Source organism: Lemur catta, chromosome 15, assembly GCF_020740605.2.
Source record: "Lemur catta isolate mLemCat1 chromosome 15, mLemCat1.pri, whole genome shotgun sequence".
NCBI classification, from domain to species: domain Eukaryota; kingdom Metazoa; phylum Chordata; class Mammalia; order Primates; family Lemuridae; genus Lemur; species Lemur catta.
In genome coordinates this window covers 35,004,813-35,018,705 of record NC_059142.1, presented here as the reverse complement: position 1 = coordinate 35,018,705, position 13,893 = coordinate 35,004,813, and the positions used below count along the sequence as shown (strand labels likewise).

Genomic DNA, 13,893 nt, shown 5'->3' with positions numbered 1-13,893 from the left:
ATCAATAGAAGCGGAAACATTTCATGAAGATTTTCTGTGGACCAAATTATTAAAGAGAAAATTAAAAGTATAATTTTAACATGCTTTTATGTCTGTCTCTCTCTCTTTTTTTATGTTTTAATTTTTTTCAGAGCAGGGTCTCACTATGTTGCCCAGGCTGGAGTGCAGTGTCCATTCACAGGCATGATCATAGCGCACTGTAGCCTCAAACTCCTAGCCTCAAGCAATCCTTCTGCCTCAGCCTCCCAAGTAGCTGGTACCATACGTACATGCCACTGCACCCTTAATTACCAAAGTAAATATCCTCTGTCAAGAAAACTTGGGAGAGCCTGTGCTTCCTTGGGTGAATAGCATTCAGCTCCACTGAGGGTAGCATAGCAGACTAGAGATGGAAAATGGAGAGCTGACAAGGACCTGACACATTGCTGCACAATGTCAGGAAAAATTACCTGACCTTCCTAAGCACTGCTTCTTTCCTCTGTAACATGAAATGAAGAAAACAGAACTAAACCTAGCTCAAAGGATTGTAATAAGGGACAATTCAGGAAAGCCTGAAGAAATGCTTTCAAATAAGTTAACTATGCAGTATCAATTTGGAAGAATCACCACATTTCCTAATAGACAAAAACACCACTGAGAGTTGAAAGTGAACCCAGTGTCTATGGCCATATCACCCTGAACACACCCAACCTTGTCTGAAAGCAAATTCAGTGTGGCACATTACAAACAAGACCTCTCGGCCGGACGCGGTGGCTCACGCCTGTAATCCTAGCACTCTGGGAGGCCGAGGTGGGTGGATCACTCGAGATCAGGAGTTCGAGACCAGCCTCAGCAAGAGCGAGACCCTGTCTCTACTAAAAATAGAAAGAAATTATCTGGCCAACTAAAATATATATAGAAAAAATTAGCCGGGCATGGTGGCACATGGCTGTAGTCCCAGCTACTAGGGAGGCTGAGGCAGTAGGATTGCTTAAGCCCAGGAGTTTGAGGTTGCTGTGAGCTAGGCTGATGCCACAGCACTCACTCTAGCCCGGGCAACAAAGCAAGACTCTGTCTCAAAAAAAAAAAAAGACCTCTCATTCATCATTTTCAGAGACTGCAATCTAGTTTCATTTAAACATTCAGTAACAGTAATACCACTGAAATAAAGGCCAAACACAAATGTATGATTCTCAGTGTTTCACCTTAGGATTCAATTCTCTTATGGCCTATGGGAGCATCAAAAACTCTGTGAAACAACTGCACTTATTCCATCAGGATAGAAGAGAAGTACCTGAGCCCAAGGATAAGTGCAGAATGGAGCACAGTGGGGTACTCAGAACCTAGATTTTTAGGTGAACATCAACTTCATAAAGGCCTTTAAATAATAAGAAAATACTAATTAAATGAATAATAAATAAAATATAAGTTAAAATAAACTTGTTTATAAAGATTCCATTGATAGAAGGGAAACAACCGGTCAAAGGGATAGAAAGTACATCAAAAATGATCTAGCTATGAAAAGTGCTAAGAACATAGATGAGCTGCAGATATCTTTAAAACCCACACATCCAGTATACACCCCCACGCAACTGTCTTGCAATGCTGAATGCTACTAAGTCCACAGAGAGCCTTGGAACAGAAACAAGTCTCACTAGGCATAAGCCCAAGTATGAGAAGCAACACTCAGCACCTGTGGCCAACAAAGAAGTGTGAGAGGAACAGATGGCACACCTGGTTCGATGGTAAGAAACCGATGGCATCAGCAGAACCCAGCAGACGTTTCCCTGTTCAACATCTCCTCATTTCTAAAGTGTCATCTCACTTCCCTTCTAAGTCAAGGCAAATCTAAACTTAACCACAGGATTTCTCCTAAGAGAATTTCATATGGGGAAATGAAGGGAGAGAGAGAGAGAGCTGGAACTCGGCCTCAGACTTAACCACAGGATAAAAGATTGCCAAGTGAGGGCAGGCCAATTGGTTTCCAAATCAAGAACGTCAAGACAGGGGTTGGAGCAGCTGGAATGGATTGGGGAGGGAGGGGGAAGCATATAAGAAAAAGCTGGACCCATTGTGGACTTGAAAATACTGCAATAAAGGTTATGGCACGGCCTAAAATGCCAGATGCAATATTTAGAGGAGATTTTCTTCAGAGAACAGTTTCAAGATTGGCTTTCATTTCCAACAGAAACTAGAATTTTCTACTATTTTTAAGTTTTTTCTGAAATACAAGTCTCTAAGATAAGTGAAGATTAAAATTACAGTCTGGGCCGGGCACGGTGGCTCAAGCCTGGAATCCTAGCACTCTGGGAGGCTGAGGCAGGAGGATCGCTTGAGCTCATGAGTTTGACACCAGCCTGAGCAAGAGTGAGACCCCGCCTCTACTAAAAATAGAAAAATTAGCTAGGAATCATGGCACGCACCTGTAATCCCAGCTACCTGGGAGGCTGAGGCAGGAGGATTGCATGAGCCCAAGAGTGGGAGGTTGTTGTGAGCTAGGCTGATGCCACGGCACAGTGACAGAGCAAGACTCCATCACAAGAAAAGAAAAACACTACGGTCTGTTTAAATAACACCTATCCTCATACAAAACTACCTAATAGTTCTTGTTTCTTCATTCAGGCAACTGAATATGATCTGTGACCAGTTGGACTTAGACAGAATTCAAATTTCAGGTTTATCAGACATAAAACAACTGCCACATATTATGTATTTATATAGATGCTATCACTCTAGTATTTCCTTCTTTTACTTAGCAATTGTAAAAGGGAGAAGGGAAAGTGATTATGTAAACCCTATATTACATATACAGTGTGGTATTTTAATAAATCACGCTTCCAAAGTTTTCTAATCATTAGCAACTATTCTGTTAAAATACAGAAGTCTGCTACCGCTGGCCAGGCCTCTTCTGCAAAAGAGCAAGATTCCTAAGGGACTCCCTTCCCTGCCACACAGGTGGTGATATGCCTTTGAAGCTGTCATTAACTCACAGTGTGAGCCTATTATTTGACAGAGTGAATTGGCAGTTGGGGAACAACTGCACCCTGCCCCATGATGACACAGTGGTTATGATCATCAACTGGTGCTGCTTAGGAAGTGGCTCCCCGACCATACGACACACGGGGAACACTAACGCCCCAGCTGACTAGAGGTTTTGTTCATTTATTACACTGTGAGCCTGCGAGTATTTATAAATGTATTCATAATAGCAAGAAATGACTAATTAGTATATTCATTAAAGAAATCACTTTCCAACTCACTTTTAGTTTGGGAATTTTACTTCAGGGCTTCTCCTGTAAACCTAGGAAAGGCCCTTAGGTTGCAGGTGAGAGGATTCTCCTAGCTCACTATAGCTAACTCTCCTAGCAAACTCTGAGCTAGAGAGCTTTCCTAGCCTTCACCCTAGAGAAAACGGTTCTCACCTTCCTATTTCATAATTACTTCAGCAATACAAACCACAGGCACTCAACTCCTGCTAAGTGTCATCTAGTTCAAAGAGCAGAAAAGGTAAGTGAGCCACAGTCAAACACACATGGACCTCACACTCAAGGAGGAGCCAGAAAGTTTAAAGGACAGATACACATATTTAGTTCTAGCCATTCACCTCAGCTTGAAGTGACCAAGTCCTTCCAAATGCTATCTAAAAAAAGCCCACAGTGAAAAAGCCAGAATCCTGACCCAAGCAACTTAAAACTGACATATACCAAGATAGCACATAATCTTTGTTTTTAAGAACAGTAACAAGTGGAAAGCTGAGATGCCCAACAACTTCGAAATCATAAAGTAGTTCAGTCACATAAATAACATTGGCACAGCACCACTCCGCTTGGGGATTGTTCTCATTCTACACCCCTGACACAACATATCAAGTCTACCAGTACCCATCAGGTCTGGGAATTGCTAGTCTCACAGTGGGGTAAAAGCACTCACCTCACAGAAGAGGGTAAGCTTGTCATCAGGGAGAAGCCCGTTGGCCTCATCCAAGAGAAAATCTCTACGGATGAATTTTTTGAATCCCCAGTCTTTGCCTTGCACAAACCTATATGCCCGTTGACTCTCTGGAGTGGGAAAAAAAGTCATATTTAGGATTACTCAAAACCACATCAAATCCACAACTCATCAGTGTGTGAAGTTTGAAGTTGCCACACGTGAAAGTTAAAAGTCAAAGAAAGGAAAACATTTACCCATAGCTTTGGTTTCTTCTCCCTTGGCATTCAGGATGGAGAATTTGAATTTTGCCCGAACTTCACTCTTTGGACAGCTGACCAGTAACAGGTAAAGTGACAGGTAATCTTTGCTTTCTTCATCTAGCCCTTTTGGGTTTACTCGCAAACACCTGCCCAAAACAGAGAAAGAAAAAAAAGCATTGAAAGCATCCATGTTCAAAGGCTCATGAAGTGACAGGACGGAACTGGAACATCAGAATCAAGAGAGGGAGATGTTTAAAAAAAGAAGTCCAGGTCCTGTACCAGAAGATTATGATTCAGTAGAATGACTGCTTGGGAACCACGTTTCTAGAGCAAGCTGGGTCACCTTTTTAAAAGTAAACAACAATAATAAAGGGGCATTCTGGAATCTGACAACGTATCTCTTACTTCTCCGCCCTTTTCCTCATAATCTCCCAAATCATTCACTTTTTTTCTCCCTAAAATATTTTAAAATTCAGCCTAGTCTTGCTCTATTCCAATCCTCAATCTCAGGAAAAGGGAGCTCTTAATTTTTGTGGTACTATAAACACCATGGAAAAAAAAAGTCAATAACCCCTTTAATATCACCTTAGGGAAAAAAGAAGTATTTTAGAAAAATATGTGAATAATACACAATCTTTTACAGGTTTTTTATCAAACTGGCAATAATATTCTAAGATTAAAATAAAGGAGGCAGTACGGAGGAAGCACAGACAAAAGTCTGTCATTACACAGGGTAGAGTTCCAAGCTAGACTTCTAAATAGTTAGAGATGCCAATCTGTTACAGATGAATTAAAACAAAATTCAGAAATATTTAATAGGTTCAAGTGAGTTGTAAAGGTCATTGGGTGAACTGTCTGTGGTTCAGACCCTGCTTCTACCACATGTAATGGACAGGCCATATGCATCCTTAGGCCTTGCCAGTATTATGGCACCTCTCTCAAACAGGTGGCCCAATCCAGTGCCTCTCTAGGAGTGCATATGCCACATACATTACTATACTCTGTGCTAATGATGTGGATTTAAATACAAAGGCTAAGAATAAACAGTTTTCTCAAAACCTAACAGTATAATGCATAATGTACACAGGTGACAAATACTACATGAATGAATAAACAACTCTTCAGTGGGCTATCAGAGGTCAAAACTGGTGGTTCAGAATGTGTTTTGGTGGCTGTATTGTTATGTCCTTAACTGCCCGCTGCTCCTCCTCAAGACGACACAAGGTTTGGATAGGACTGACCCCCGTTCCCAGATCAAGGTACCCTTGCCTCAAGGAATAGATCAGGGAATGCAGACATAAACCAGTCAGTACATGTATAATATATTCTTGGCCACAGAGTTAGTTCAGAGAAAGCTCAAAGACTTCTGCTGGCACAAGGTAGGTTATGGCCATTGCTACTGCCAGTCATCCTTCAAGCACAAGGGAAGCTAGACTTGAGATGTCCAACAGTGTGGACAGTGGCGCAGAGCAGAGAGAAAGAAATCTAACCACTGGCCCTGCTGGATCAAACTACCTTCAAACCATCTCACATCCTGGTTAGTCCAGTTACAGAAGCAAATGAATCCCCTTTATTGTTTAAAAGCAAGCAATTTAAAAATCAGATATTTTTCGTTAAAATCTAGGTTTCTTGCTTTTCTGGAAAAATCTGAGAGTCTGGCAACGGTCAACCCTCATTCACACATAGCTATGGTTAGCTGGAGCTGAGTAGCCACTACTGGTTTTAGAAGGACACTCACTAGTTTGCCAAGTAGTCACCACTCATATCATGTATGGATATCATTTATAACCCTGGCTCTCTTTACTCATTACCCTATAGCTTGAGTTTGCTGATCCCTGATATACTCATTGAATTAATTTAACAAATATTCAGTAAGCACTTATTAAGTGCCATGCACTGTGCTAGGCACTGGGGAATACAGTAAGAACAAAACAAAGTTCCTGCCTTCAAGGACATTCTAGTCAGTGTCCCATAAAACCAAGCAAAACCAGCAACTTTTGGAAAGATTTTTATAGCTAGATGTCTTCTTCCTCACCATTTCAGTTTATCATTGGCTCCTGATGAAAAGGTTGAACTTTTAATGACTTCACCCATTTCCTCCCGGCAAAAGCTAAAGTTATTGATGGTCCACATGTAGGAGAATTTCACTACCTTGATCTGTTGACAAAAAACCAGGAAGCAATTAAATAGGAAGTGGACAAGCTGAAAAAACAGGTGGAAGATCAGATAATCATTTCCCCTCCCTCCCTCTGCATAATCCCCACAGGATTGATAGCACTGTTTTCAGCTTTTCTCACCTTAGATCCCTCACCCACATTTTAAGAAATCTCACCCTGACCAAATTGCTTTTGTAACTTTTTTGGGGGGGCGGGTACGGTTCTGAGAAACACTGAATAGAAAGTAAGAAAAACACGGACAGGGAAAAAACAACTCCCACCATGGACAGGGTTGGGAGAGCATACGACAAAACCATACCTAAAATGAGTCTGTTGATGTTGATGCCACTGCCTGGGGTTGCAAATCTCAAACCTGATTTCCCCAACAGAAGAACCATAGAACACAATTCCTTCAAGGGGAATGCAAGGCTCTAGTTTCAAAGATTCCCCCTTTCAATGTCCAAAGAAAAACACTAGCCTAATGGATTCAGATTCCATGTGGAAAACCAAGGAATCGAAGGCTGACAAGTATCTAGCTGCTATCTGGAGGTTATGTCCCAGAGAAAGCAGGATCCAATGTAGAAAAGCAATCCTATTCCTTTTGTCCACCAAATCCTCCTCAGGGTGAAAACATGAACTTACCTGTGTGTAGCACCAGCTCTCAGCTACGGGGCCACTCGACATTTCTGCCGGAGGTGGAGGACTTGGAACCCTTGACATCGCCAGTTTGAAGGTTAAACGAGATTTCCAAAGCTGGGGGCAAAGACTTCTTCTGTTCTCTCTTCACCCTGTTCAGATCCAAGAAGCAAAAAGACTTTATTAGATTATTGGTACAGTATCCTACTATTTATTTAACATTCTAGAGACTGGAAACTTTGTCTCCTGCTTGGAATGCTCTACCCCTGTGGTCCTCAGCCCCTGGGCTGCAGACTGGTACCAGTCTGTGGCCTTTTAGGAACAGGGTTGCACAGCAGGAGGTGAGCAGCCAGCAAGTGAGCAAAGCTTCACCTGTATTTATAGTCACTGTCTCCCATCACCCCCAGATGGGACTGTCTAGTTACACGAAAACAAGCTCAGAGCTCCCACTGATTCTGCATTATGGTGAGTTGTGTAATATTTCATCATAAATTACAATGTAATAATAATAGAAATAAAGTACACAATAAATGTAATATGCTTGAATCATCCCAAAACCATTCCTCCCAACCCCTGTCCAGGGAAAAATTGTCTTCCATGACTGCAGTCCCCAACCCCAGGGCCAGGCCTGCCAGGGGCCACTGCCTGCCAGGAATTGGGCTGCACAGCAGGAGGCGAGTGAAGCCCCACCCACAGCCGCTCCCCTTGCTGGCATCACTGCCCAAGCCCTGCCCCCCATCAGATCAGGTGGCATCAGACCCTCATAAGAGCGGGAAACCCATTGCAAACTGCACGTGTGAGGGATTCAGGGTGCATGCTCCCCATGAGAATCCAACGTCTGATGATCTGAGGTGGAGCACAGGTGGCAACGCCCCCACTCCACCCACTTGTCCATGGAAAAACTGTCTTCCATGAAACCAGTCTCTGGTGTCAAAAAAGTTGGGAACCACTGTTTTACCTATCATTTAAATGGCTCCTTAGTGTTCAGGTCCCAAATTTAAATGTTAACCTCAGAGAAGTCCACCTAATGTAGTCTCCTAGTCACAAGTATATCACTCTGTTTTAATCCTTTGCACAATACTCAATATTATCTTACCAAATTAATTTACTCAAAGGGTATGTAAGTACATTTATGAAAAGGCTGCCTGAAAAGGAAACACCATAATTAACACTAGACATAACCTTACCATGGGCTCCTTCTCTTAGGGCACAAATATTCCACTCCCAAAGCAAAATGACTCTTGTTACCCCTCTAACTTTGCCTCATCTTCTCCCACACTTTACTGCAAACTTGAATAGTCTTCTATGCCTCAACCCATTGCTAGCTTCTCTCTCGAAAGATGACATTTTTATACCTTTCTCTGTAACATTAGAGATCTCTCCCTGCTTACACTCTGTCACCACTCGATTTTCCAGATTCTTCTCCTTGCTCTCTGTTTTGTGATCATTCCGCAATCTCTTTTACTAGATTCTCTTCCTCCACTGTTGCTTCTCATGGTTTAATCCTCAATTATTTTCTCAATCTCCCTTCTCTTAATGGTAATTTTACCCATCCCAACAGTGTCAAATTCTGCCTTTATACAAATGTTTCCCAAATCTCTACAACTCTCACCTTTCTCATAAGCCTCAGATCGTTTGCAAGTAACTACTATACATCTCAATGGGGTATACCAGTAGCAAATCAAATCCAACTCAAAATTCTCCCCTCCAAAGACTTCCTAAACACAAAAGCCATTCAAAAAATTAGTGAATTAGCGGGTAGGAGGGTGGGAATGAGGACATGTAGGTCAAAGTATACAAAGTTGTAGTTATGTAAGATGAGTAAGTCTAGAGATCTAACATACAACATTTAGGATTAGTTAATAATAGTGTACTATATACTTGAAATTTGCTAAACAAGTAGATTTTAGATGCTTTTACCCCCCCCACCACACACAAAAGGTAACTATGAGATGATGGATATGCTAATTGGTTTGACTGTACTAGTTTCATCATGTATATTCACATCAAAACATTATGTTGTATACCTTAAATATATACAATTTTTAAAATTGGTGAATTTGGTCACAATTTTAAAGCACCAAAGCCAAAAGACAAACTAGGGGGAAAAAAAGCTTGCAATTCATGACAAAGGGACACTTTTATTAATATATAATAATTGAGGCTGGGTGTGGTGGCTCAAACCTATGATCCTAGCACTTTGAGAAGCCTAGGTGGGAGGATTGTTTGAGGCCAGGAGTTCGAGACCAGCCTGAGCAATGTAGCGAGACTTCATCTCTACAATATATTAAAAAAAAATTAGCTGGGTGTGGTGGCACATGCCTGTAGTCCCAGCTACCTGGGAGGCTGAGAGGTGCGAGGACTGCATGAGTCTAGGAGTTTGAGGTTGCAGTGAGCTACGTTGACATCACTGCACTCCAGCCTGGGAAACAGAATGAGACCCTGTCTCAAGAAAAAAGAAAAGTTGATATATAAAGTGTTTCTACAAATAAGAAAAGGGTCAACTATCCTATAAAAACACTGCTTACCAAAAAAAGGAAATAAAATAGCTCTTAAACATTTTATACCTAGCAGACCAGCAAGAAAAAAAAATGAACCATGCCATGTATGGGGAAATAGAAAGTCTCATATGCTGTTGCTGAGACAATAAATCAGTAAGTATATTTTGGATAGGAATTTGATAGCAAAGCTGAAAATACACATACCCTAAGACAGTAAGTAATGCCACTTTTAACTATATTAATATATGCACTAGAGTAGTGGTTCTCAAGTTTAGAGAGCATCAGAATCACCATTTAAAACAGATTGCTGACCTTACCCCCCCAGTGTTTTGGATTCAGAGGTTTGGGATGGGCCCAAGAATTTACATTTCTAACAAGTTCCCAGGTGATCCCAGGTGCTGGTCCTGGAACCACATTTTGAGAACCATTGCCCTAGAGAAACTCTATATATGGGCACAAGAATATATAGACAAGGGTTTTCAATGTGCCATTGCTTATTACAATGAAAAGCTAGAAACAAACTATTAATATAAATCCGTTAGCAGAGGAATAGATACCTAAATTGTTTTATTTCCATATATTGGAAAACTATATTTTAGGACTTAAAATTTATGAACTAGATCTTTAGCATCATGGGCATCAAACACAGTGCTAATAAAAAAAAGCAAGTTTTGGAATAACATGTGTAGTACATTATTTATACAAATTGATATAAATGAATAACAACAATAATAAAAACACTGAATACTAGTTCAATTCATAAACATTCAGTGACTACTTAAGTAATAAACATGAGGGGGGTTAATAAGCTATAGTTGCACCTTCACAGAGTAATATATTAATAACTGGAATTTTGTTTCCATTGGTCATAAACACTTACCCTACAGGCATTTACAATGAAATCATAGATAAAGTTAATAGTCTTATACACATGGTATGCTGTCTCACTTAAGGTAGCAAAACTTAAGCACTGCAAGTGGCATTTGGACCTCCCTGGATCCTGGAATTCATGATTCCATAACATCAAGAAAAGAGGCCAAATGCTACTGTAGTTACCTCCAAGATATCCTTGCATTTGATGGACAACATTCTCACAGAACTGTTTATTTGTCTCATAACCAGTAAATACAACTTAGCCAGTTTTACAAATTCCAGTTACCATTAATGGCCAGAATGAAATTTCAAAATTCCTACTTTGGAGCAGGGTGGCAATGAATATGTGCATTCTATACATTAGTTAAGAACAAAAAATTTGGCTCTGGAGATGTGGGTTGTAGGCAAAGCTCTACACCGAGCAATCATAAAATACTAATTTGAGCTTATTTTGAAGTTACAAAAAAAATACTTTAAATGTATCTAACAATTAACAATTTACAAATTCTCTAAGACCTAGGAAAGGCCAATTTTTAAAACCCAGTTTATTTTAATGCCTCAATTGTTGCTACCAAAGCTTGGTCCATTATTACAACTAGAAAAAAATAAAATTTTGGTCATGGCCGTTTTTTCCCATCCTTTTTGCTTCTGACTTATTTTGTAGCCAAGTCTTTTTTTTTTTTTTTTTTTAATAACACCATCTTTCTTCCAATTTTTTAAAATGTCCAATCCTGCAGCTAGTAGAACTGGAGACTCAGTCTCAGACTCTGAGGAGCTCTAACCACACAACCTGCTGGGAGGGAAATTGACTAGGAAAGCACAAGTCTAATTAATTTCACTTATAGCAGGCACCCTGGGCACAATGTTCATCAGCAAAGTAGCCTGGTGCTACATGAACTCTGTAGCACTTCATGCCAATGGCTGCAGATGCCAGCAGAAAAACAATTTTAGAAAAGAAGAGATACACTTGAGGGTCATACTTTAAGAAACTTTGTAGGAGACAATTAAAGCCAAAATATATTGTTCCTGGCTTTAAACAAGTTAAGACAAGACTGTCCAAGTTCTCTAATGGGAAATTTATTTAGCAAACTTTCTAGTATACTGACAACTCTGAGGCTGAACATATCTGTTACATACCACCATTTATTTTCCTGCTTACTCTATTAAATTCTGACTTGTGAGGACAGACCTCGTCTGAGTCTCATCAAAAAATATACTTTAATAGGCCAGGCGAGGTGGCTCACGCTTGTAATCCTAGCACTCTGGGAGGCCGAGGAGGGAGGATTGCTTGACCTCAGGAGTTCCAGATCAGCCTGAGCAAGAGCTAAACCTCATCTCTACTAAAAATAGAAAAATCAGCCAGGTATCATGGTAAGCACCTATAGTCCCAGGTGCTCAGGAGGCTGAGACAAGAGGATCGCTTGAGCCCAGGAGTTTGAGGTTGCAGTGAGCTACCATGATGCCACTGTACACTACCCCGTATGACACAGCAACACTCTGTCTCCAAAAAAGAAAAAAGACAGAAAACCCCACACTTTAATAGATCTGTCAACTGTAACACTGCTTAAATTCCAATGAAGGTAGTACATCTAGCAACTAAGAGCAACCTCTAACGAATGCTTCCTAGCAGATATTATGAAGCCATTAACTATTTTGACAAGAGATTCAAGTCAACCAACATAATATGACTTCTAACTAGAATGGTAAACTTTGGAGAGCAGACAGAAGTGAAAAAGAAAATGTATTACAGGTTAAGTATCTCTAATCCGAAAATCAGAAATCCAAAATGCTCCAGAATTCAAAACTTTTTGAATGCCAACATGACATGCATGTTGGTACATTTCAGATTTCCAGACTCGGGATCCTGAATCGCTAAGTATATAATGCAAATATTCCAAAATCTGCAAAAATTTTAAATCGAAAACACTTCTGGGTCCCAAGTATTTCAGTCAGATAAGGGATACTCAACCTGTAATGCTGTCATGATACACAGACAATGCTTTCAACTAAACCTACACAGTGCACTTCTTTTCTGCCTCCTTTTAAACTTATGAACACTTCTGCGGCCTCTAGTAGACTTTAAGCTTCTGAAACAGAACTTGCAACTGTTCTTTGTATCTATCCCCTTACCACCTAGCACAGCCTGCCTGGAACCAAAGGTATTTAGTAAAAATGCTCTGATGACTGAAACGCTCATCCAGTTGCAGCATTCAAGTTCATTAACTTTTCTGTTTTTTTTTTCCCCCCACATATCTCTAAAACAGCTCTTTGAATAATGCTAAGTATATCAGATTTCAATGTAATGAGAACCATTTATTTGTTCTTTTGGATAAGTTATATACAAAGACAAAAACTCCTATTGTGGCACCTCAAATCTTAGCTCTGGTAAAAGTGAGTTTTTCATCTAATATCAAGTATGTCTTCATTCTACAAGGGGAGAAAGACTGGTTATTATTTCCTTTTTTTTTTTTGAAAACACAAATCAGTAACTAATCTGAAGTCTTACATAATCAGAATTCTTTCAAGATATTCCCTGTACAATAAGGAAAAATGTCCCAATAGGTTATCTTGCAAGTATGTATAGTGCTAGGCAAGAACACTCTCTGAAAAGTGTTACACAGACAGCTTGTGCAGTCATTTTTTTAAATCTTTCATTTATTCCTCATGAGCATTTCTCCATCATCAATCTAATCTACTCATCCAGAGAATTAAAAAATAAAATAAAAGAAACCAATTAACAAAGAGAGGTATGAATCTCACACAAGATATCTATGAGTTAGCTTTTATATCCATCAATTTTAAAATGATAGGAGTAAGACTATGGAGATATTACACTGAACCATGAAATGTTGTTTTGTATACCAAAAGTAGTTGAGTATCAGCAATTCTGTGTGGTTCAACATAACACATAGCATGTACAAGTGAGATGGCTGGGATCGTAGCTTCTTGCCAGAGAATGGTTTGCCTGGGACTTTTAAAAAGCCTAACTCTTTTTTTTTTTTGGTTTAAAGCCTTGTACAGTTTCCAAGTAAAGAAAAATCCCAGTGTCATAACTATTTTAAACCTGAGAGACGTTTGCATTTTCCCAAACAGAAGATGCCAAAAAGATTGCTGACCATAAGAATAAAAAAAAACTATAAAAGACTTGGGTGTACTCATTTTTGAGAAACTAATGTGACCTAAAAGGAGCTTTTTGTTTCTTCTGTTACAGTGTACTAAGTCATATACAGCCCAGGAGGTAATAATTTCTTTCTCATTATCCCAAGGACAGTTATTACAAGTCATACTGACTTCCTCTATTGCAAAGTTTGAATGACTTTTGAATATTTGTTTTGAGTAAAATTTTTGCAGTTCAATCTAGTCTAACAAAATACTAATTTTTTTTTTTTTTTTTAGTTTAGAGACACTTCCTAAAATGAAACTAAAGGCAATGAAGAAAGACCTCAATCAGCAATGTCTTATGTCTTTTATCAGGTTCATGCTTTGTAAAATTTTACAAGTTAAAGATGACTGCTTTTCTGTTTTCATTTTTTAAATTGTTAAACACTGCACCTATAG

The 13,893-nt window shown here is 39.6% G+C and overlaps 1 protein-coding gene across 2 annotated transcripts in view; it reads right to left on the bottom strand.

The window, feature by feature from the left end:
• The window catches only part of LOC123620739 (speckle type BTB/POZ protein), a 68,736-nt gene that overhangs the window by 14,447 nt on the left and 40,396 nt on the right, over window positions 1-13,893 (bottom strand). For both annotated transcript variants that reach the window (XM_045526232.1, XM_045526233.1), the window contains 4 exons: window positions 6,968-7,113; window positions 6,205-6,326; window positions 4,164-4,315; window positions 3,910-4,037 (listed from right to left, as the gene is read on the bottom strand). In XM_045526232.1, the coding sequence (XP_045382188.1) occupies window positions 3,910-4,037; window positions 4,164-4,315; window positions 6,205-6,326; window positions 6,968-7,045 (480 nt within the window). In that variant the 5' untranslated portion in view covers window positions 7,046-7,113. The remainder of the gene's footprint in view (window positions 1-3,909; window positions 4,038-4,163; window positions 4,316-6,204; window positions 6,327-6,967; window positions 7,114-13,893) is intronic.